This window comes from Salvia hispanica, chromosome 2 (genome assembly GCF_023119035.1).
Source record: "Salvia hispanica cultivar TCC Black 2014 chromosome 2, UniMelb_Shisp_WGS_1.0, whole genome shotgun sequence".
Classification (NCBI taxonomy): domain Eukaryota; kingdom Viridiplantae; phylum Streptophyta; class Magnoliopsida; order Lamiales; family Lamiaceae; genus Salvia; species Salvia hispanica.
Window position 1 is genome coordinate 5,699,689 of NC_062966.1, and position 20,854 is coordinate 5,720,542.

The 20,854-nt window shown below is 34.6% G+C and overlaps 5 protein-coding genes across 6 annotated transcripts; 4 read left to right on the forward strand and 1 right to left on the reverse strand.

The window, feature by feature from the left end:
• The first annotated feature begins 1,406 nt into the window (after window positions 1-1,406).
• LOC125207318 (O-fucosyltransferase 19-like) lies at window positions 1,407-4,305 on the forward strand. Its single transcript, XM_048106608.1, has 8 exons — window positions 1,407-1,873; window positions 2,245-2,317; window positions 2,398-2,468; window positions 2,546-2,634; window positions 2,706-2,838; window positions 2,925-3,160; window positions 3,241-3,717; window positions 3,799-4,305. The coding sequence occupies exons 1-8, from the start codon at window positions 1,451-1,453 to the stop codon at window positions 4,052-4,054; spliced, it is 1,758 nt and encodes a 585-aa protein (XP_047962565.1). The 5' UTR covers window positions 1,407-1,450; the 3' UTR covers window positions 4,055-4,305.
• A 239-nt stretch (window positions 4,306-4,544) lies between these two features.
• On the reverse strand, window positions 4,545-5,412 carry LOC125207319. Its single transcript, XM_048106609.1, has one exon. It carries the CDS (start codon window positions 5,377-5,379, stop codon window positions 4,708-4,710), a length of 672 nt encoding a protein of 223 aa, XP_047962566.1. The 5' UTR covers window positions 5,380-5,412; the 3' UTR covers window positions 4,545-4,707.
• A 2,956-nt stretch (window positions 5,413-8,368) lies between these two features.
• LOC125204398 (glucose-induced degradation protein 4 homolog) lies at window positions 8,369-10,438 on the forward strand. Of its 2 annotated transcripts, none has more exons than XM_048103054.1 (8): window positions 8,369-8,546; window positions 8,693-8,748; window positions 9,275-9,418; window positions 9,497-9,570; window positions 9,677-9,731; window positions 9,796-9,858; window positions 9,919-10,070; window positions 10,149-10,438. In XM_048103054.1, the coding sequence occupies exons 1-8, from the start codon at window positions 8,501-8,503 to the stop codon at window positions 10,225-10,227; spliced, it is 669 nt and encodes a 222-aa protein (XP_047959011.1). In that variant the 5' UTR covers window positions 8,369-8,500; the 3' UTR covers window positions 10,228-10,438. The 2 variants fall into 2 exon arrangements, with proteins under 2 accessions (XP_047959011.1, XP_047959012.1); XM_048103055.1 differs by having other exon boundaries at window positions 8,371-8,546; window positions 9,943-10,070.
• Window positions 10,439-12,401: 1,963 nt separating this feature from the next.
• LOC125203871 (cyclin-D2-2-like) lies at window positions 12,402-13,733 on the forward strand. The gene is made up of 6 exons (XM_048102374.1): window positions 12,402-12,609; window positions 12,694-12,783; window positions 12,852-12,950; window positions 13,026-13,206; window positions 13,289-13,416; window positions 13,490-13,733. The coding sequence occupies exons 1-6, from the start codon at window positions 12,403-12,405 to the stop codon at window positions 13,667-13,669; spliced, it is 885 nt and encodes a 294-aa protein (XP_047958331.1). The 5' UTR covers window position 12,402; the 3' UTR covers window positions 13,670-13,733.
• A 957-nt stretch (window positions 13,734-14,690) lies between these two features.
• Window positions 14,691-16,620, forward strand: LOC125207904 (mitochondrial inner membrane protease ATP23-like). Its single transcript, XM_048107413.1, has 5 exons — window positions 14,691-14,855; window positions 14,920-15,041; window positions 15,706-15,843; window positions 15,938-16,021; window positions 16,100-16,620. The coding sequence occupies exons 1-5, from the start codon at window positions 14,786-14,788 to the stop codon at window positions 16,232-16,234; spliced, it is 549 nt and encodes a 182-aa protein (XP_047963370.1). The 5' UTR covers window positions 14,691-14,785; the 3' UTR covers window positions 16,235-16,620.
• The last annotated feature ends 4,234 nt before the right edge of the window (window positions 16,621-20,854 follow it).

The window sequence follows — 20,854 nt, forward strand, 5'->3', positions numbered from 1 at the left end:
CCATCTCAATGTAATAATTTTATTAATTTTATTTGAAATATTTATTTTATATCATTCCTCCTAGTTTATTATTCTAAGGTCGTCATACAAGTTGAATTGCTACCTGATGTATTCGACGATTGACATGATTAATACAAATCGAAACCATAAATATAAAAGTTAATTGATAAAAACACTAGTTATAAAACTGATAAGTTTTAAATATTAATAGAAATTGATAAATATTCCAGTAAATTCGGCATGAATCCTAATCCGGATAACTAAATAAACAAAAGTCATGAACCATTGCACCGCCAATAATTTCTACTACCAAATTAAGAAACGCTAAAACGGTAAATATATCGCTCAGACCCATCATCCGTACAGAATCTATCTGTCAATATACTCTTTTATGTAAGAAGAGTACTCCTTCCATCTTAAGTACTATAAAAGTGCATTTACTGGATTCACGAATTTTAAGAAATTTAAAGAATAATGTTTTGGAAAGTTATTGGAATATATCCACTTTTTTATATTGATTTTATATTAAAATGTGAGTTAGTCGAATGTGAGACCTACTTACAATTCATGGTAAAATAAAAATATAACTCTTACTGTGAGATAAACTAAAATGATAAAGTGTGACTTTTATTGTGGGATGAACTACAATGGTAAAAGTGTGACTCTCATTGTGTGACGGCGGAGTGCAATGTACTCCTTTCGTCCCATAATAAGAACTCTATTTTGCCATTATCCACTTTTTTATATTGATTTTATATTAAAATGTGAGTTAGTCGAATGTGAGACCTACTTACAATTCATGGTAAAATAAAAATATAACTCTTACTGTGAGATAAACTAAAATGATAAAGTGTGACTTTTATTGTGGGATGAACTACAATGGTAAAAGTGTGACTCTCATTGTGTGACGGCGGAGTGCAATGTACTCCTTTCGTCCCATAATAAGAACTCTATTTTGCCATTTCCATGCATCCCACAATAAAAGCCCTATTTCATTTTTACGATATATGATAAGTTAGTCCTACATTCCACCAATTTATTATACTCACATTTTAGTACTCCCTCCGTCCCGACTAAGATAACACATTTATTGGCCGGCACGAGATTTTAGGAAGTATTGGCTAAAGTGTTTAATTGGCACGACGAAAAAGTGATTGTAAAAATATTTTAATAGGAGTGAGAAAATGTGGTTGAATGTTTAATTGGAGAGAGAAAGTTTATAAAAAAGTAAATGTATCATCTTATTTGGGAAAAATTAAAAAGAAAAATGTAGCATCTTAAATATGACGAATGGAGTATAAAATTAATATAAAATAAAGTAAAAATAAAATAAAAACTAAGGAATGAAATTGGATAGTTATATAAGAAAAGAAAGCAACGGTTGGGCGTTCATGGCAATGCCCTCCTTTTTTTCTCTGAATTTCGGCATAACTACATTTCCTCGTATGCTATGTGTATCTCCCGCGCAATGTCATCCACCACCAATTCACCCACCGCCCAAATCACCCACCACCGCCGCCGTGTGCCCGACTCCGATAATCCGGACAAGGACAAGGACAAGCCCGGCGCTGAAATCGCCGACGCCGACGAGGAGGCAATCGCCCACACGCCAACGCGGAAGAGAGCGGCGGAGAGTAGTTGGATTGAGGATTGTGCGTGTGCAGTTTTGACCTCAAGGAAGAACACGCTTTTCGTCTTCCTTTTGTTGCTCCTCATCGTCTCCGCCTTCACCAAATTCTCCTTAACCAAAATCGTCAGGACGGACAAGGACTTTTTGTTTATTCACAATTTTAAGAATGATTTGTCGTCCAATGCCGTTTTTGATTCCGACGCCGCCGCTGCTTTGCAGAAGCGCCAGATGAAGAACTTTCCGGTCAGTTTATCTTCCATTTTTCCGAATTTCCGATTTTCATTCCCATGAGCATGAATCATCAATACAAAAACTGATCATATTCTTAATTTCTCCATTAATTAGTGTAAATGAAAATCAACAAATTGAGCGTTGAAGTTTCCATTTAGTAGTTTGCCTTTGACCCGTTTCGTCCTTTATTGTTTTATCCATGTGGAATTCTGCTTATTATTTTACCGAAATAATTCGTTATGAATCTGTTCTTGAATTTTCTGGATTCTGTTGTTTTCTGTATTGCATTTCATGTGATTTAGTATTTTTTTCCAGGAAGCTCATAGTAACATTTCAAAATTTGACTAATAAGCTATAGCTAATTATTGGTTTTTTTGATACAGGTCCCAGAAATATGGATGAAACCCAATAGTGACAACTACTACAGATGCATAGTTCGACCAAGAAATTGGACAAGTACGTCATTTTTCCTCTGTTTTAAGTTTCTAAGCTATACACAAGTATTAATTTTGAATTTTTTTTTTTTTTTTTTGCAGGGACAAGCAATAAGACAAACGGATACATATTAGTTCATGCAAACGGAGGATTGAATCAAATGAGAACAGGCGTAAGTAGTTGACCGTGCTGTGTTTTTTGCTATCCGGTCGAATGATCTAACAATGCACATGAAATCTTTGAATGCAGATATGTGATATGGTAGCAGTAGCAAAGATTATGAATGCCACTCTAGTTCTTCCTTCCCTTGATCATCAGAGCTTTTGGACAGATCCTAGGTGTCAAGTTTGTTCCAATATCATACATCACTTGTAATAATGCTTAGTAATAATCTGTGTTTTTCTGGCAGTGATTTCAAGGATATCTTTGATTCGGAGCATTTTATCGAGGTTCTGAGAGAGGATATCGACATAGTTGAGACGTTGCCACCACGGTACAATTCCGTGCATCCCCTGATCAAAGCGCCCGTGTCACGGTCGAAGGTAGTGCAGTATTTTTGCTGCAATGTAATACTACTAATTGAAATGGAACTAACTTAAAAGGGCTGTTTATGGTTGATGCATCATAGGCGGGTTACTACAAAGGAGAAATTCTACATTTGATGAAGAAGCATAAGGTGATTAAGTTCACACATACAGATTCACGCCTTGCAAACAACGGCCTACCCTCCTCGATACAGAAGCTGAGGTGCCGTGCTAACTATGAGGCCCTTCGCTACACGCCTGAGATTGAAGAGCTCGGGAAGAAACTGGTTGAGCGCCTCAGAGGCGAAGACAGCGAACCTTATATCGCACTTCACTTGAGGTAATTATACAACAAACTTGTTAGTACTACTTTTTCCGTTCTTGATTGAATACGACGACTTTTAACCTGGTCGTGCACAGGTACGAGAAAGACATGCTTGCGTTTACTGGGTGCAACCACAATCTGAGCGCTTGGGAGGCATATGAGCTTCGTGAGATGAGGTTCAACGTGAAGCACTGGAAGGAGAAAGAGATCGACAGCAGCGAGAGGCGGCTGCAGGGGGGCTGCCCCATGTCTCCGAGAGAGGCAGCATTCTTGCTCAAGGCCATGGGGTACCCTTCGTCAACGAAAATCTACATTGTCGCAGGAGAAATCTATGGCAACAACAGCATGGACGTGCTGAGAAAAGAGTATCCAAACGTCCTCTCTCACTCAACCCTCGCGACAGAGCAAGAGATGGAGCTCTTGAAGCCTTACCAGAACCGCCTCGCTGCGTTGGACTACATCATAGCTTTGGAGGGCGATGTGTTTGTGTACACATACGATGGGAACATGGCGAAGGCCGTGCAGGGCCACAGAATGTTCGATGGATTCAAAAGGACAATAAATCCTGATAGGTATACAACTATACATAGCTGATTCATTATTCAAACTCAACAACCCTAGATTTCAATGCTGAAAGTGTTTTGTGATGACAGGCTGAATTTCGTGAGGCTGATTGATTCTTTGGACGAGGGGGCGATTTCTTGGGAGAGCTTCGCCTCTGAGACGAAGCGTCTGCACAATGACAGAATCGGAGGGCCTTACCCGAGGCAGGCAGGGGAGATACCGAGACTAGAGGAGAACTTCTATGCAAATCCCTTCCCGGGCTGTGTATGCAACAAAACAAAGCATAAGCAGCAGTTGGATCAACAACAAGAAAATAGCAGTAGTTCGGTAGTAGCTTCACAATGACACACGAGGGCATTTGAGTTTGGTTCAGTAGGGGAAAAGAGGTGTTCTGGAAATGGAGAGAGCATTCCACAGACACCCTTCCGAGAACACGCCTCGAAGCAGATTCGCACGCATGCTTTGCCATGTTTGTACATTGACGACGAAGAATTGGTCAAATTTTGGTGGTATGCAGGGGATTATAACCTGCGACGAAATATATACTCCATGTATTCAATTTATTGTTCATAATATATTCGAGCACAGATTGGCAACCAAAGCGAGTTAGAAAGAATTATTCATAAATACAATGTCTATTTTATGAGATATACAAGAGAGGAGAGCACTTTGTTGACATCATAGTTAAAATGACAACTTAGACAAGCAATCCTCGGCTTATGGTTCCAATCAATCAGAAATATGCACTATGATGGCACCATAGTTAAAATGAAAAGGTAAACAAAATGTGATATATAGGCAAACAACTCAGTATATGGTTTTAAGCCATACTAAATAAGAGATAATCAAGTAATTTGCTATATGATTAAATCTGCTTCTTAAATCTAAGATTTCTTATTAATAATACATTATCATTTTAATTGTGGTCGTCATTTAGTATAGTTCATACAAGAAAACCTACATTTATTTATACAAAAACCAAAACCAAGAAGCCTCAATCACTGAACAGGAATCATGACTTCATTAGTCCGGAATGGCGGCAGAGTCCAGGGCGGATTATACCGAGCCAGCACAAAATCCCCAATTACTTTGTACCCATCCCTCTCCAAACACGCCCTTAACCCCTTCACCCTTTCGGCCACCGCCTCCTCACTCGCCACGCCGCTGAATTTCACCACGCCGTATTTCTTCTCCCCTTCCTCCCTTATCACCACCCTCTCATCCACCGGCTGCGGCGCCTCCTCAGCCTTAACATACTTCGACGGCAGTATAAACCCCATAGTCACCAGATCCCCTTCGCCCTTGCTCACGACGGGCGCGGTCATCGCGATCTTCTCCGGTGCCGTTTTGGTGATCACCGGCGCCGTCATGGCGATCTTCTCGGGCTTCGAATTCTGCGGATTGCCGACGGCGCCGATGTACTTGGCGAGGATCATGAAGCCACCGTCTCTGTTGGAATTGAGCTGCGCGGGATCGTAGGTGACCTCGGCCACCACCGACGGCGGGTATTTTCGGATTTCGTAGTAATCGGCGGCGGCGATTATCTCGTATTTCGGAGTTTCGACGCTGATTTTACCTAGTATCATTCCCATTGTGAGCAGGTTTCTGGAGAATTGAGTGATTGGGTGGAGGTTGTGAGGAGATAGATTCCAACGAATTAGGGTTTGCATATATGCTGGTGTGATTGAGTTGAATGGATTTTGTAATGCCACGATTTTATAATTCCACCGCGTACCTATGTTGAAATTAAATTCCTCTTCTTCCGCTATTCAGCCACGTATATACACTACTTAGCTAAATGCAGAATAACATGGATTTTAATAATGTATACTTCGTTGTCTGTCATTAGGAGTCTCATTTTTTTTCGGCATGAATTTTAAGAAATATTAAGTAAAGTGGGTGGAAAAAAGTTAGTGAAAAAATAATCTCACTTATATATATTAGCTTTAAATAAAATATGAGTGGAATAGGTTAGTAAAAGGTGAGACCATATTACCGTTTATAGTAAAAGTGAACCGTAACTCATATTCACGGACGGACTAAAATGAAAAAATGAGACTCCTATTCGCGAACGGAGGGAGTAATTAGTAAAGTAAGAGTGTAATGAAAAGTAAAATAGAGAGATGGAAAAGATAGTGAAATGAGTGTTAGTGGATTATGGGGTCATATTTAGAATGATGTGTTAGATTAGTATTGGTTAAAAATTTTCCTTTTTGAATTCAATCTATTATTTGTAGACGGACTAAAATAGCAAAACTTGTCTATTTTTCGTGGATGGTGGGAATATCATTTATTTCCTTTCTCGTCCGTCCCTAAAAAATTGGCACTTTTCACTTTTATTATTTTTGGTACACATTCCACTAATTCATTCTCATTCACGTTTTATTACTCCCTCCGTCCCACAAGAATATTTACTCTTGCATTTTTAGTCCGGCCTGCAACAATGTGCACTCTTTAATTTTAGAAACCCGTTCTCTCTAATAAGGTGTCTCATTCTCCACTAACAATATTTTATTTATTTTTTCTTTCTATCTATCTCTTACTTTTTCAATTGTGCATTAAAACACTGCCCAACCTAAAGTGCATATTCTTATGCGATGGTGGAGGAAGTATAAAACCTAATACTACTCCCTCCGTCCATAAAAATATGTGCACTTTCTATTTTCGTCTGTCTCACAAAAATATGTGCATTCCATTTTTGGAGTATCAATTTAATAATGTATGTCCCACTATCCACTAACATTATTTTAACTACCAGTCTCATTTTCTCTTTCTTTACCATATCATTCTCCTCCTCTCTCTTTACCAATTTTGTCTTAGAGCATCAGCATCGCCATTTCAATGCGGGCTCGTACTCGTCTCGGCGAGACGAGCCAGCATCGAGATAGCGATGCAGCCCTCCTAGCCCGTGAGTGGGCGTCATCATGCTAGCTGACGCAATAAATAATTTTTTTCAAAAAAAAAAAATCGATTTTTCAATTTTTTTTTTAAAAACAGTAATATTATCGTTTGAATTTAATTTAATTTTTTTTCTTTTTTTATTCTATAAATACTCTCATTACCTCTTTCATTTTATACACAAACACACTTTCTCTCATCTTTTTTTCTTCTCATCACTATCATATCACCTCTCTTTTCTCTCCAATTTCTGCAAAAATATCCGGTGACGAAAACTCCAGCGGCGAGGGGGGCTACGACTTGAACACGTTTGTCGACTGGGGGACATGTACACTGTCTTGATTTTTTAATTATGTATTTTTTTTTTTAGGATTTTAAATTGTAATTTTCTTTTATTTAATAAAGTGTGTTTTTATTAATTGAATTTATTGGAAATTAAAAAAAAATAAAATTGAATAAATAGTTAAAGGATGACATGGTTAAGAGATGGAGGGTTGCATGTGTTGTCTCTTAGTTAAGAGATATGGTAAAAAGTGCAGTGAGGGCCATGGATAGTTAAAGGATGAGACGGTATTGAGACAAAGATGTAGACGACCTTAATTCTCATGACATACCCATTGCCCATATTTTTATGAGACGGGGGAAGTATCATTTAGTACTCATTTCATCCCACAAAAGATGTACTCCCTCCGTCCGCCATTAGGAGTCCCGGTCACTTTTGCGCACCCGTTTTATAAAAATGATAATAAATAGTTAAAGTAGATAAATTGTAAAGTAAGAGAAAGAATAATGTTGACAAGACTGTTCTCAACATTATTCTCTCTCTTAATTTACTATTTCTTCACTTTAAATATTTATTATCATTTTTATAAAACGAGTGCTCAAAAGTGACTGGATTCCTAATGGCGGACGGAGGGAGTAACACTTATGGGACCAGGATTTTAGGAGGTTTTATTTTGTGTATTAAGTAGAGAGAGAATATACTTTTATATAATGATGTGAGAGAACTTAAAACAAAAAATATGACATCTTTCATGGGACAAATTAGAAAAGGAAAAGTTTAGCATCTTTCATAGGATGGAGAGAGTAGTAAGTATTCTCTCCATCTCATAATAGATGTCACACTTTCCTTTTTAGTTTGTTCCACAAAAGATGTTGTATTTCCTTTTTTTTGGAAAATGCTTACTCTCACATTAATATAAATATACCATCTTCTCTCTCCACCTAACGCACAAAACAATTTCACCTAAAATCCCATGTCAATCCCCAAGTGTGACATCTATTATGGGACTAAGAGAGTATATTTTATTTTCCTCTTCTATTTTGTTCTTTTTTCACTTACCCCGTACAAAACAACACTACTCCCTCCGTCCACGAATGAGAGTCCCATTTTTTCATTTTGGTCTATCCACAAATAGGAATCCCGGTTCATAATTACCATAAATGGTAAAGAGACCCACATTCCATTAACTCATTCCACTCACGTATCATTTAAAACTAATATATACAAGTGAAACTTTTTTTCCACCAACTTTTCTTAACATTTCTTAAAATCCGTGCCGAATAGAAATATGACTCCTATTCGTGGACGGAAGGAATATATAAATTCTCTTGTTATCTAAGAAATAAACCATATTTAGTACGAGTAGTAGCTATATCATTTTTACCTCCAAAACATCATAATCAATGGGAACCAAAGTCGCTAACGCTTTCATACATTGAAGTCGCCTTTTACTTAAACTAAGTGAGCACTGAGCATCAGGGAAAAGGGAAAAGGGAAAAAAAGAAAGAAAACAAAAGTAGCCGAAAAATAAAATTGAGGGTTTCGACAGATTGTGATTTGTGAAATATCGACAAATATCTGCAGTTCGATCGAGTCAACTAAATAGCAAAATGCCGGTGAGAATGGTAGAGACTTCCTCTCCTTCTGAAGTTTCAGGTACTCAACCGGGTTTTTATTTCATAGTTACAATTTTCATCAGCTTTTCTTTCGCACCCTTAATTCTTGTTACTTTTAGTTTGTGTGTTTTTGTGCGAGTGTATATGTGAATTTTAATTTATATGAGTTTGCTGTGATTTTGGAAGGTGCGACTACTGGAAATACTATGCCCCAGCCCTGTACACTCTTAAGTGTTGGACAGGTTATATCTGCTCTCTTTCAATCTTGTTTATTTTATTTTTGGCACTAATTAGTTACTGCAGTTGATTCGATAATGGGGTTATGTAGAAATCATTTCTAAAGCTTTGTAGCTACATAAAAGAGAGTGGGATGAAAAATCACATTTTAAAAAATTTCTTGACTTGATGTTTTACCAAATTCTATCAAAACTGTAGTTTGATTGAGGTAGCACTTTCTTGAGTTGTGAATTTAGGTGCAACTTATGCAAGAGTTGATGATATATGGTGATCATAAATACTACTACCTCCGTCTTTGAAAAATAGAAACTTTTGAAACGACACGGGTTTTAATGCACAATTGGTAAAATAAGAGAGAAGAATGAGTAAAGTAAGAGACAGGAAGAGAGAAAGTAGTGGAAATAGAGTTAATGGATTGTGGGCTTCACTTCCTAAAATAGAAAGTTTATATTTTTAAGAGACGGAGGTAGTAGTATATCTTTAGGATTGTGTTTGCTTCGTGTTATGCTTATACCATGTAGTTCGTCACAGGCTTTCTCAGGGACTCAGAATGTTTCGAGTCTACAGAAAGATGAAGCTTGGAGAGTGAATGTACGAATCCAGGGTTATGACAATGATCGTGGATATCTATGTGGCACAATGGAAGCTCTGAATGTTCCCATGGCAGATACTCCGGTATGAACCTAACCACTATTTATCTTTGTAAGATGAGGAGGCTGCGACTATGTATATCATATTTCAGCTTTGCATTAGGTTGTTACGTTTTGGGAAGGGGAGATTGTGGACACCAAGAACTATACATTCTATACTGGAAAGTGGGGAGCAACGTAAGTCGTGTAATCCTTGCTTGAAAAGATCCAAAGTTCTAACAGTTACAACGCCGAATTTATGTGAAACAAGTGTAACTGACTTGAACTTGGTAACTGTGAATAGGCGAGAAGACGACATCAAGCACTGGACAAAATTTCCATCCTTTCCTCCTCTACTGGTAAGTATTATGTGCTCTCCTTTGATTAGCGTGACATTGTCTTATCTAAGTTCTCGTTTTCCAGCCCAAAGTGGAACCTGATGGAGGGAAATCGTTAGACTTGAGCAACTATCCTTATATATTCATGGTAATAACTTTGATTCTGTACTTCCACTTAGATTTGAATTTAATGTTGACTTTTATCTAGCTTCATTCTCTTCAATTCGGGCAGAGGTGGAAGGAGCAACACTTTGTCAACGTTGGAACTGATTGCGGACTGACAATTGCTGGCTTTTACTATGTCTGCTTCTCCTGTAGTGATGGATCCATCAACGGATTCTATTATGATCCTAACAGCAGGTAGTTTCCATGAATTTGCTTATACAGCATCACTACGGGGTTTCTTCATGTTGATGTGGTACCCGTATTATTTTGCAGCCCTTTTCAAAAGTTGGAGCTGAAGTCCATAAGTGTTGGAAGATCGGGATTCAGTTTCTCCACTTATGAACTGCAGTAAATGGAGCGTGATATTATCTGTCCAAACCATTGTTGGAAGGTAAAATTTTCAATCGCCGGCCAAGCTGATTGAACTAGAATGTCGAGAAGCTTTTCTTGAGATCATTTAAAAGTTTAGAAGCACATACACTATATATGTATGAGAGTGGATGAATTTTGTGTAATTTGATACTATTTCAATATCAGTAATGCTACCCCAAAATATGCTCTCACTGATCCAGCTTGTCGATTTTGCTCAGTTGTAGTAGTATAATATTAACAAGAAAATATTTCTCCCCGATTTATTAGAATTATATACTGAGGATTTTCCAGCAGAGTTGTGTAGTTTGGTAGTAAAAGGAGCCCAAGATCTGTATGCTAAATTGTTAAGTAGTAGTATTGATTTTATTGTATTTTTTGCGCCCGCTCCTCCCTGCAACAGAGGCTACAGCTGGCAGCGCGATGCTCCCACTCGACGTCTGTTGCGAATACCCTAAATTTGTGGGACAAATTAGAATTTGACCAAAATTGATATTTTTATTATTTTTTAATTTAGACTTGTATTCAATGAGAATTTTAAATTGCAAAGCTATCTGCGTGATATTTATGATGTTCAGGCTGTATGTAGTTGGTCCCTCTCCAAAATAGTGGTATTAAAAAAAATAGTATAACTATCTGAGTTCTGATAAAATAAGTAAAGTGATCTGGAAAATTCTTTTCAGCATTTATCGAGTCACAGAGACAAACATCTCCGTTTGAGCAGTGGAGGAAGCTGCAAAATATCAATTCTCTTTTCTGCAAAAGTACAACTTCATGTGGACGAATTTAATGTTAAAATAATATCAGTATATATGAACGCAAGTAAATTAATAATGAGTCATGAAAAATGTATTTTATCTACTTCAATGATACTAAGGTGAATTCTCTTGAAATACAAACTAAAAATGATAATATGGTGATATATTTTTCTTGGTGAAAATAAATTTCAGATTTTTATTTTCAAAAATACTCCTATAAAATAAAATATTAATGGACGAAACTCGATACACATGCATGGTCACCAAAAATAATACTCCTTCCGTTCCTTCATAGTTGAATCATTTTCCCATTTTGGGAAATTTCTTTATAGTTGAGTCATTTCCATATATGATAACTTTTTTCTCTTTCTTATTTTACTCACTCTTACTTTATTCTCTCTACTTTATTCACTTTATACTTAGTCTCTCTACCTTTTTCTCTCTATTTCTTTTATCTATTTATTTAACACACCCAACATTCTTTTCTAAAATTCCGTGCCGAAAAGTTTCGCCTCAACTATGAAGAAACTGAGGGAGTATTAGGAGTAATTTGGGAATACATTTGAACAAATAGAATTAAATCCATTTTCTTTTCTGAGTAATTTGGGAATACATTTGAACAAATAGAATTAAATCCATTTTCTTTTCTCTATTAGTTTATGTATATATATTGGCAGATAACCATTTGAGACACTCACCTTGCCACTAAAATCCTTATTTAACTTGAAAATAATGACTTTAGGGGAAAAAATAGCTAATATTAATAGATAGATAGTAAAATCCATATCATTAATATATAATGAATTTGTTTCTAATTAAAATAGAAATGAACTAATTTTGTTATACCGACCACAATTATAAAGGTAGACTGAGTATTGCGTATGGTTGTATTTTTCCCACGTAATTAATATAGCAAGTAATGATTTTTAAAAGAGGGTCCAGCCATTTTCATAAGAATATTAAATGAGGAAAAAGAAGAAAGCAATAATATATTAAGAAAATATGTTTGGCCCACAAGAAAACTTGAATACAGTGTGACAATTAGAGGGGCAGTCCTCGTGCAATCACGCAATATGTTACTGCAGTCAAAACCATATTGGCTGGCAAATCATAGAATTTCATTTGTCAGCATTTACCCATTTCATGAGATTCGTGGCCCTTTTTTTTATAACCCAATCTTCACCCCATACTCATACTCTCTCAAGTCTCAACCAACCATATATTATTATTATTATTTATACACACATGCATACACTTACCTCTCCTCCAATAATAAAAAAAAACCTTGCATGCATGTTTTGAACAAGTATAAAACCAAACATGCACAATCATTTTCAACTACACTAGTAGTTTTCTTCTTTTTGACTTAAATTTAATTTGTAGTATTATTATATTAAGATATGGAAAGTTTGTTGTGCAATGAAGTTTTTGAAGAGAATGATTGTGACATTAGAAATGGTATTTCATTTGAAGAATGTGAGGAAGCTTTTGCTGTTTATGTAGCTAAGGAGACCACTTATTTGCCTCACTCAGCCTACACTAAGCTTTTGCAGATTAATGGTTTCATTGGTTATACTAGGTTTAAAGCTGTTACTTGGATAATAAAGGTATTTTCTTTTTCATATCTTATCACTCCATGCCACTAATTATATATTCAATCTGATTTCGAAATCCTTTTCTATTACGTCTAGTCTCAGAGAAGAATGGATCTTTGCGATGATACCATATTCTGCGCTGTGAATTATGTGGATCGCTTCATTTCACTGAATAACCAGTGTCAAGTAAGAAATTAATACTACTTCTTTTAAACTAATGCATGGATATTTGCACATTAATTATAGATGTTCAGGGCTGGAAGGGCTGGATGTTTGAGCTTCTCTCCATCGCATGTTTATCCATCGCCACCAAGTTCAACGAAACAACTACTTATCTTCTGCATGAATTTCAGGTAATAAATTAATACAAACTCATCAGATCATATACTTGTACAAAATGAAAATTTGAATGGAAAATGAACTAACAGGAAGATATGGAGATATGGTTTGCTCCAAGGCTTATTCAATGGATGGAGATTGCGGTTTTGAAGAGGTTGGAGTGGAGGCTGGATGCTGTAACTCCAGTTTCTTATACTTATCTCCTCACACAAACCTTCAACAAAACCCTCCTCCAACAATCAAATCAATTACTTCTCCACCTTCTTTTAGGTACCATACCACCAGTCCTAATTACTAATTAAATCAATTTCATTTTATTATTTTGATCTACTGAAAAATATATTATTTTCAGATCCCAAATTTTTGGGGTTCCATCAATGTGTTGTGGCAATTTCGGCCATCAAAACTCTACTCCAAGAATCAAGGGAGCTTGGTTCATCATTTGTACATATTGACAACCTCGTCTCTCAAGATCTCAAGGTGAAATTAAATACTATACGTGCTTCATTTTGTCACAAATTTTGAAAAATTAATGCATGGTTGTGTTGTGTAGGATGATTTGATCCGTTGTGAAAGGCTGATGAGGAAACTAAGAGATGAAACGATTTGCCCTTCAAGTCCGGTAACCGTATTGAAAGTGAACTCCGATGCTGTTTTCTCTATCAAGATGAATGTGGGTTTGGGATCGAGTAGAAAGAGGAAGAGAGACGAAAAAGAAGAGATGATGGGATAATTTTTAATGGAACATGTTGATTTGCACATTACTCTTGAATCTTGTGGTGTGGGAATAATCCTTATCAGGCATTTCCTATGAGCTAAGCTTTGGGAAAATCTAACTACTGATTTTATTAATCTTGTTGCAATTTTGTGATGCAGAATAACATAATTGAATAAATTCCAAAATAACCATTTTTATTGCTGCTATTGGTGAATTCTTGATGGAGTGGATGTTGCATTATACCTTACCTACTCTATTTAATTTATACTCCCATGTTATCTCTTTTTAGATATTGACCTAAAGTCTCATCTTACTATTCTTAATGATAAAAACATCACAAATCACTAATTTATTGTTGCCTATATATCACCATGTACAAATGAAAAAATAGGACCTAATTTTCAAACTCTAGAAATATATTACTCTCTCGGTTCCAAAAATTTATCACTTATTTTCATTTTCTTCTATCCCTAAAAATTTATCACCTTTCACTTATATCATTTTTTATAGTGAACCTCATATTTCACTAACTCATTCAGACTCACATTTTATTATAAAACAAATATATAAAAGTATGACTCACATGCCACTAACTTTTTCAACCCACGTTATATTTACATTTCTTGAAATCCGTACCAGGTCAAATGGTGACAAATTATAAGGGACGGATGGAGTATTCCATTCGTCCCTTAAAAATAGAATTTTTTTCTTTCTTGGTTTGTCCCCTAAATATTAAAGCCTTTTATTTTAGTAAATTTCTTCTTTCTAATGAGATGAGACACATTTTTCGCTAACATATTTTTCTTTTACTTTACTAATTTTGCATTAAATTTACGGTTCTATTTTTAGGAGAACGAGGAAGTATACTATCAACAAATTGGAACTTTTTTTCAAACAATTTTAAGACTCAATCGGCACTTTTTTTAATATATTAAAACTATGCACAGGTAAAATTGAAAAAAGACAAGGAAGATTTTGGGGCGAGTTAGGCTATGTTCTCTGAAAATAAAATGGGCTGTATTGGGCCAACCGGGATTTGAGCCCATGGTTTCTTTACTGATAGAGACATGATGGAGGAGAGATGGGAGTGAAGCGAGAGATCGAATTGAAGCATCCAATTTGTTTGAATTCATGGAGGATTCCCCTTCTGGCGGCATGACGGTAGCTGAATGCCAGGATTTTATCCGGAAGAGTTTCCAAAGTAGTAGATTTCTTCTTATGATTTTGATGTTTAGAGTTCCAATTTCTAATTGTACATGTCGCAGATCCAACCGTCAAATTTCTGAAAGAGAATTTGGAGAAATCTGGATGCAGAATCGGGACCAATTTCATTAAGGCCGTTCATTGCCAAGGAAGATTAACTAGCCGATTCGCCAGAGGATTTGGGGTATCTCCATTTCTTTTATTATGAATATTTTGGGGGAAATACTATAGCCTGTGTTAATCTTATATATATATATATATATATATAGAGGGGTGCACTAGGGTGCCACCATAGATAGAATAACATCATACCACCAATATAGTCCGTTAGATCTCGTTTATGGACGCCTAGGATTAAGTTTCGTGAAAAAACACGGGTTTGCAGTGTACGGTATTAGATATTGTAGTCTTGTATTAGATATTGGAAGTCGTGGTAAAGCTGCAATATTCTTTCGTGATAAGACGCAATATTTAATGAACAGCAGACTGCAATAATCCTGGTAACGTAAAATTAGAAATTTCCTATTTTACCCCTCCATGTTTTTACACGTGACAGCATGACAAGCACACGATTTTTAGATCCAATGGCCTAAAATGGTGGTATGGTATTACAATAAAGAGGGTTGTCATCTTAATACATCCCTATATATATATATATATATATATAATTACTTCTTTGATAGAGCTATGTTAATAGATATAAATGGAAAACGTGATACATGTCAATACTCATGGCGTTAGACGTTAGTTTTAGCTAAGTGGCATGCTTTTATGTTACTACCTTGAATGGTTAATGGTTATGCATATAAAATGCTTGATAATATCACTGATTCTTGATTGTGCATTAGATTCAAGTATGCAGCAATAACTTGCGATGTGAAGATGAGGTGGTGCAAGTCGTGATTCATGAGCTAGTTCGTGCATATGATGAGTGCCGTGCTGCTAATCTCGACTGGACTAACTGCACTCATCATGCCTGCAATGAGGTTACTCATATCTTCTAAGCATTCTTGTGAAAAACAAATTAAGTTAATTGTAGCTTGCTTCATCATGCTTTTGCTTTGCTGTTTGTTGAAGCAGATTCGAGCAAATCATCTCAGTGGTTATTGCCATTTGAAACGAGAGCTTCTTCGTGGTCATTTCAACATAAAGGGTCATGAGCAAGTGAGTTTACAAGTTTTGAAATAGTTTGATTAGAATGAGTAGAGCAATGCCTCAAATATGTTTGAGTGGATTCCACAGGAATGTGTATGGCGAAGAGCAATCAAAGCTGTGATTGGAAATCCGTACTGCTCGGAGATAGAAGCTGAGGATGCAATGAAATCTGTGTGGAGTAGTTGTTATAACGACACAGCACCCTTCGACAGAGCTCCTTGACTTGAGAGACCCAACCTCAAACATTACTGCTTCATGGTATCTCACTTCTCTTGCTACGAAATTAGCCTGTTTTTGGGACTTAAGTAGTACTCCCTCCGTCCCATAGTAGATGTTACACTTGGGAGATGACACAGGATTTTAGGAGAGAATATAAAATTTTATAATTATTGTGAGAAGAAACTTTTTCCAAAAGAAGGAATGTGACATCTTTTGTGGGACAAACTAAAAATGAAAGTGTGACATCTACTATGAGATGGATGGAGGTATCATTGAATTGTTCTCCCAACCTGCTACTACAATATGACACAGTTGTGCTCAATATGGAAGTAGGCGCTCAACATTTTTATTTACTCTAGTTACTCAATAAGAGCAAATGTACTTATTCATCGCTAGTTCCACGCTAAAGAGCAAATGTACTTTTCTATAATTATCATAATCCCAGATAGTCATTTAAAACATAAAGTTTAATCAAAATATTACATTGGAATATTAAATCACAAAGTTTCATACGTTTTCAATTGTCCATCTATATACAAAATATTTTCTGTTGACAATGTTCAAAATGAAGTATTTTGCTAAAAGAAATACTAGTATTTAATGGAAAAATGTCGTTTTTAACATCATCAAAAGATGACATTTTATACTCTTTCCATATTCAAAAAATAGAAACATTTGAAACGGCACGAGTTTTAATATACAACTAGTATCCCGTCTGTGCTATGCACAGATTAAGATATTTGAAAATATTTATTTTAGATTGTAAATTAATTAATAAAATTAGAAACAATATTATTATATAAAAATTGTAAACAAATGTTATTATTATTGTATAATAAAAATTATGATGTAGAAAACAAACTTCATATTTAAAGCAATAAAATTGAATATGAAGAACTGAGAACGTAAACAAACATTATTCTTATATAATAAAAATCATGTAGAAAACAAACTTCGTAGTAAGCTAATAACCATAAAGAATAAGAGAGTACCTGAAATTTGATCAAATCTCTGCAAAATGTTCAACAAAGAATATAATGAGAAAAAGATAGAAATATATGGATTATAAGCTATCAAATGTCATATATTTATAGTAGAAAAATAGAAGTTAATTTCTTTCAAAACCTTTCTCTTCCACCACATTATAATCAAAATAAAAAGAATTAACTTCCTACAATCAAAACCTATAAATATGAAGAATAAAACCTCCCACTCACTCCACTTAATCACACATTTTAGCTTTTAATAAAACGTGTTTAAATGGCCTTTAACTATACATTTTCTATTTAATAATAATTTTTTAAATTAAATGGCAATCTTGTAAATTTCTTCAAAACTCCCCTTTTATATATTGTATAGATTGGTAAAATAAGTGAGAATAATTGGTAAAGTAAGAGAGAGGAAGAGAAAAAGTAGTGAAAGTAGAGTTAGTGAATTGTAGGGTCCATATCCTAAAATAGAAAGATTCTAAAGTTTCTATTTTTAAGGAACGACCCAAAATGGAAATAGTTGTTATTTTTAAAAAACGGGGGGAGTATATGGATGAAACAATCGATAAAAACCAACTTCATAATTCAGTTTTAAACTTTATGCGGCAGATCATAATTTGACCAAATTTTATACTCCATATAAATGACTATTAGCCCTTTTTCTAATATGAAGAAAATCTACGATAATGATGATTATAGAAAAGTACTAGTCCTTTCGTTCGCGAATAGGAGTCTCATTTCTTTTTTACACGGATTTTAAAGTATGTTTAGAAAAGTGGATGGAAGAAAGTTAGAGGAATATGCGTCACGTTTGTATATACTTAGTTTTAAATGATATGTGAGTAGAATGCGTTAATGGAATGTGTGGTCTCTTTACCAATAATAATACTTATAAACCGGGATTTCTATTCACAGACGAACCAAAATAAAAAAAGAACTCTTATTCGCAGACAAATGGAGTACAATCTAAATAAAATGGGTTGCAATATTGACCAAATAATTGCCCTTTAGAGCATCTTCAACAATTCCACTAAACTCAAACCCATTTTAGTGTAAATTTTCACACTAAATATTGATTTTTCTCCAACCATTTACACTAAACTCACATCCAAAAATATATTCCCCATCCACTAACTTTTTATACTTTTCAATCATACCTATATATTTTGTCTAAATTACACACTAACCCCATGACACTTATCAATAACTTAAATTAAATTAAATAATATGATAAGATTTATTAATTAATATAACTATATATGAAATCTATTATTTATTAAATCAAAAAAATTGCATAATTTAAAAAAATTTGAATACAATAAAAATACTACTACAAAAGTTATCACAAGGTATAAATAAGTTAACTAAAATTCAAAATTAAAATTCATTTAAAAATACCACAAGTATATAAATTAGGTGAGATTTGATCTCTTGGGAGTCATTATATGAGCGATAGGTAAGCAACGGTTTACCTGGCAACAGCGGTGGAATATGAATTTTTTCTATTAATTTAATTTATTGTCTCCCTAATATTCTCTCTCCATGATAGACTTCATCTCTACCAAATACACCCGTCAACAAACCAGCTACGGATCTGATTCTTTTACTCTACAATTTCATTCAAATCTTATTTTTTTCTCCAAATCAAATTCTCCATCAACATTACGCATAACCCAATAATTTCATCTTCATAATTTTTTTCTCCAAATTGAAATTTCACATTCATGCTTCTCCTAAAATTTCAGAAATCACAAAATTGCAGGCGCGAAATGTTGAACCCCTTCCCACTCTCTTCCTTCTCAAATTTTAGAAAAAAATTACAGTGTAAAACCCCTTCCCAATCTCTTCCTTCTCAAATTTTAGAAAAAAATACAGAGTGAGACGAAAAACTTAAACAAATTTCTTATTTCCACTCACCCCTTTTCGATTTTGGGCATCAGGGGTTTTTTTTATTCAGATTGTACTCAATTATATAAAAATAATTTATAATTCCACTCCACAGCCACGTAAGCAGTCGCTCACGAGCCGCTCAAATTAGGCGTGTAGCAGAACAATTCTCTAAATTAGGTATCCTTATAATTATTAATGTTTAACTGTTGTTTGTTATACTTGATAGCGTATATAGCTTGATATTATGCCTAAATTATGCATTAGGCATAATATCAGTTTAAAATGTCAATTTTTTAAACTAAAATAAATCAATTCTTAATGTTAAAATTTAAAAGCTATCAAATTATGTAGATATTTAATAAAGCATAACTAATCAATATTAACAGACATAACTAATTAATATTTCTATTTGTTAATTTAGAAAAAAAATTCGTGTGTAACTTTTTAACTAATCAATAACATGTGTATATATTAATATGGGCCAGCCTACTAACTAATTACCAACCAAATATTAATAGAATAAAATTAGGTTATTTTCTATTGTTCTTCTCTCCGCCGCTGGAACAGTGCCTGTAGGGGAGTGTTATATTGCTAACTCAATGCTTAATTGCTAACTACAATTCAATAATAGCCATTAGATATTCAAATTAAAGGCTTAGATCATCAACCACGAAATGTCAATACGATCAACAAAAAACGTCAATAAGGTTATAGGATTAATTCCAATAAAAATCAATAGGGGTATTAATGTCAAGTTAGTTATAACTAACTTTTAAAAGAAATCCCTAAACTTTAAATTCATATAACATATATCAAATTAAAGATAATTTTATAAGGATTCCAACGATATACTACATGCATATGTTCCGACGTAAAAATTTGAAAAAAAATTGATTTTTTTTTGAATTTTCGTATTTTTGACGAACAGATTTATGTCAATACACCTTACATAATATGCCAATATTATGCTTGTAAAATGTTAATATGAAATTGTGTCGACATTATTAAGTCTTCGTGTTGATGTATTTCATACACTGTATTGACATTGTATTTCTAAACCCTAAATTTGATACTCCCTCCGTCCCGGATAATTCGGGTCACTTTGACCGGGCACGGGTTTTAAGAATTGTAATGGAAAATGAGTTGAAAAGGTTGGTGGAATGTGGGTCCTACTTTTAAAATATTAGTTTTATAATAAAATGTGAGTAGGAATGAGTTAGTGGAATATGAGGTCCACTACCAAAAATGGTAAAAGTGAAATGAGACAAATTATGTGGGACGGACCGAAATGGAAAACTGGGACGAATTATCTGGGACGGAGGGAGTAGTTGCTAGTATTATCTTTTTAATTTTAAAAAATGAAAAACGGAATTACACATGGCAAATTGTAGACCACAAGATTTCTAAAATCTTATGGTTTTAAATTAATTGTAGTTAGCAACTAAGGGATGAGTTAGCAATTGATCACTCCCCGCCTGTTGTAAGTGTTTGTTTCTGTGTATTTTTACTTCTCTCCCTTCCCCTCGTTCTTTCCTTTTTATGTTGATAAATATAAAATGATTTGGACTTGAATGTAATAAAATAAAATTAGAAAAGTTTTTTGGTACACTTTTAGACTTTAGTGCAAATCTAAAGATATGTATTTTTTTTTTTAAAATCTATAATGGGATTGGTTCTGTAGGAGGTATTATCCTACTGACTTTTAAGTTTTGCAACTACTGAAAAAAAAAATATACTGGTGATA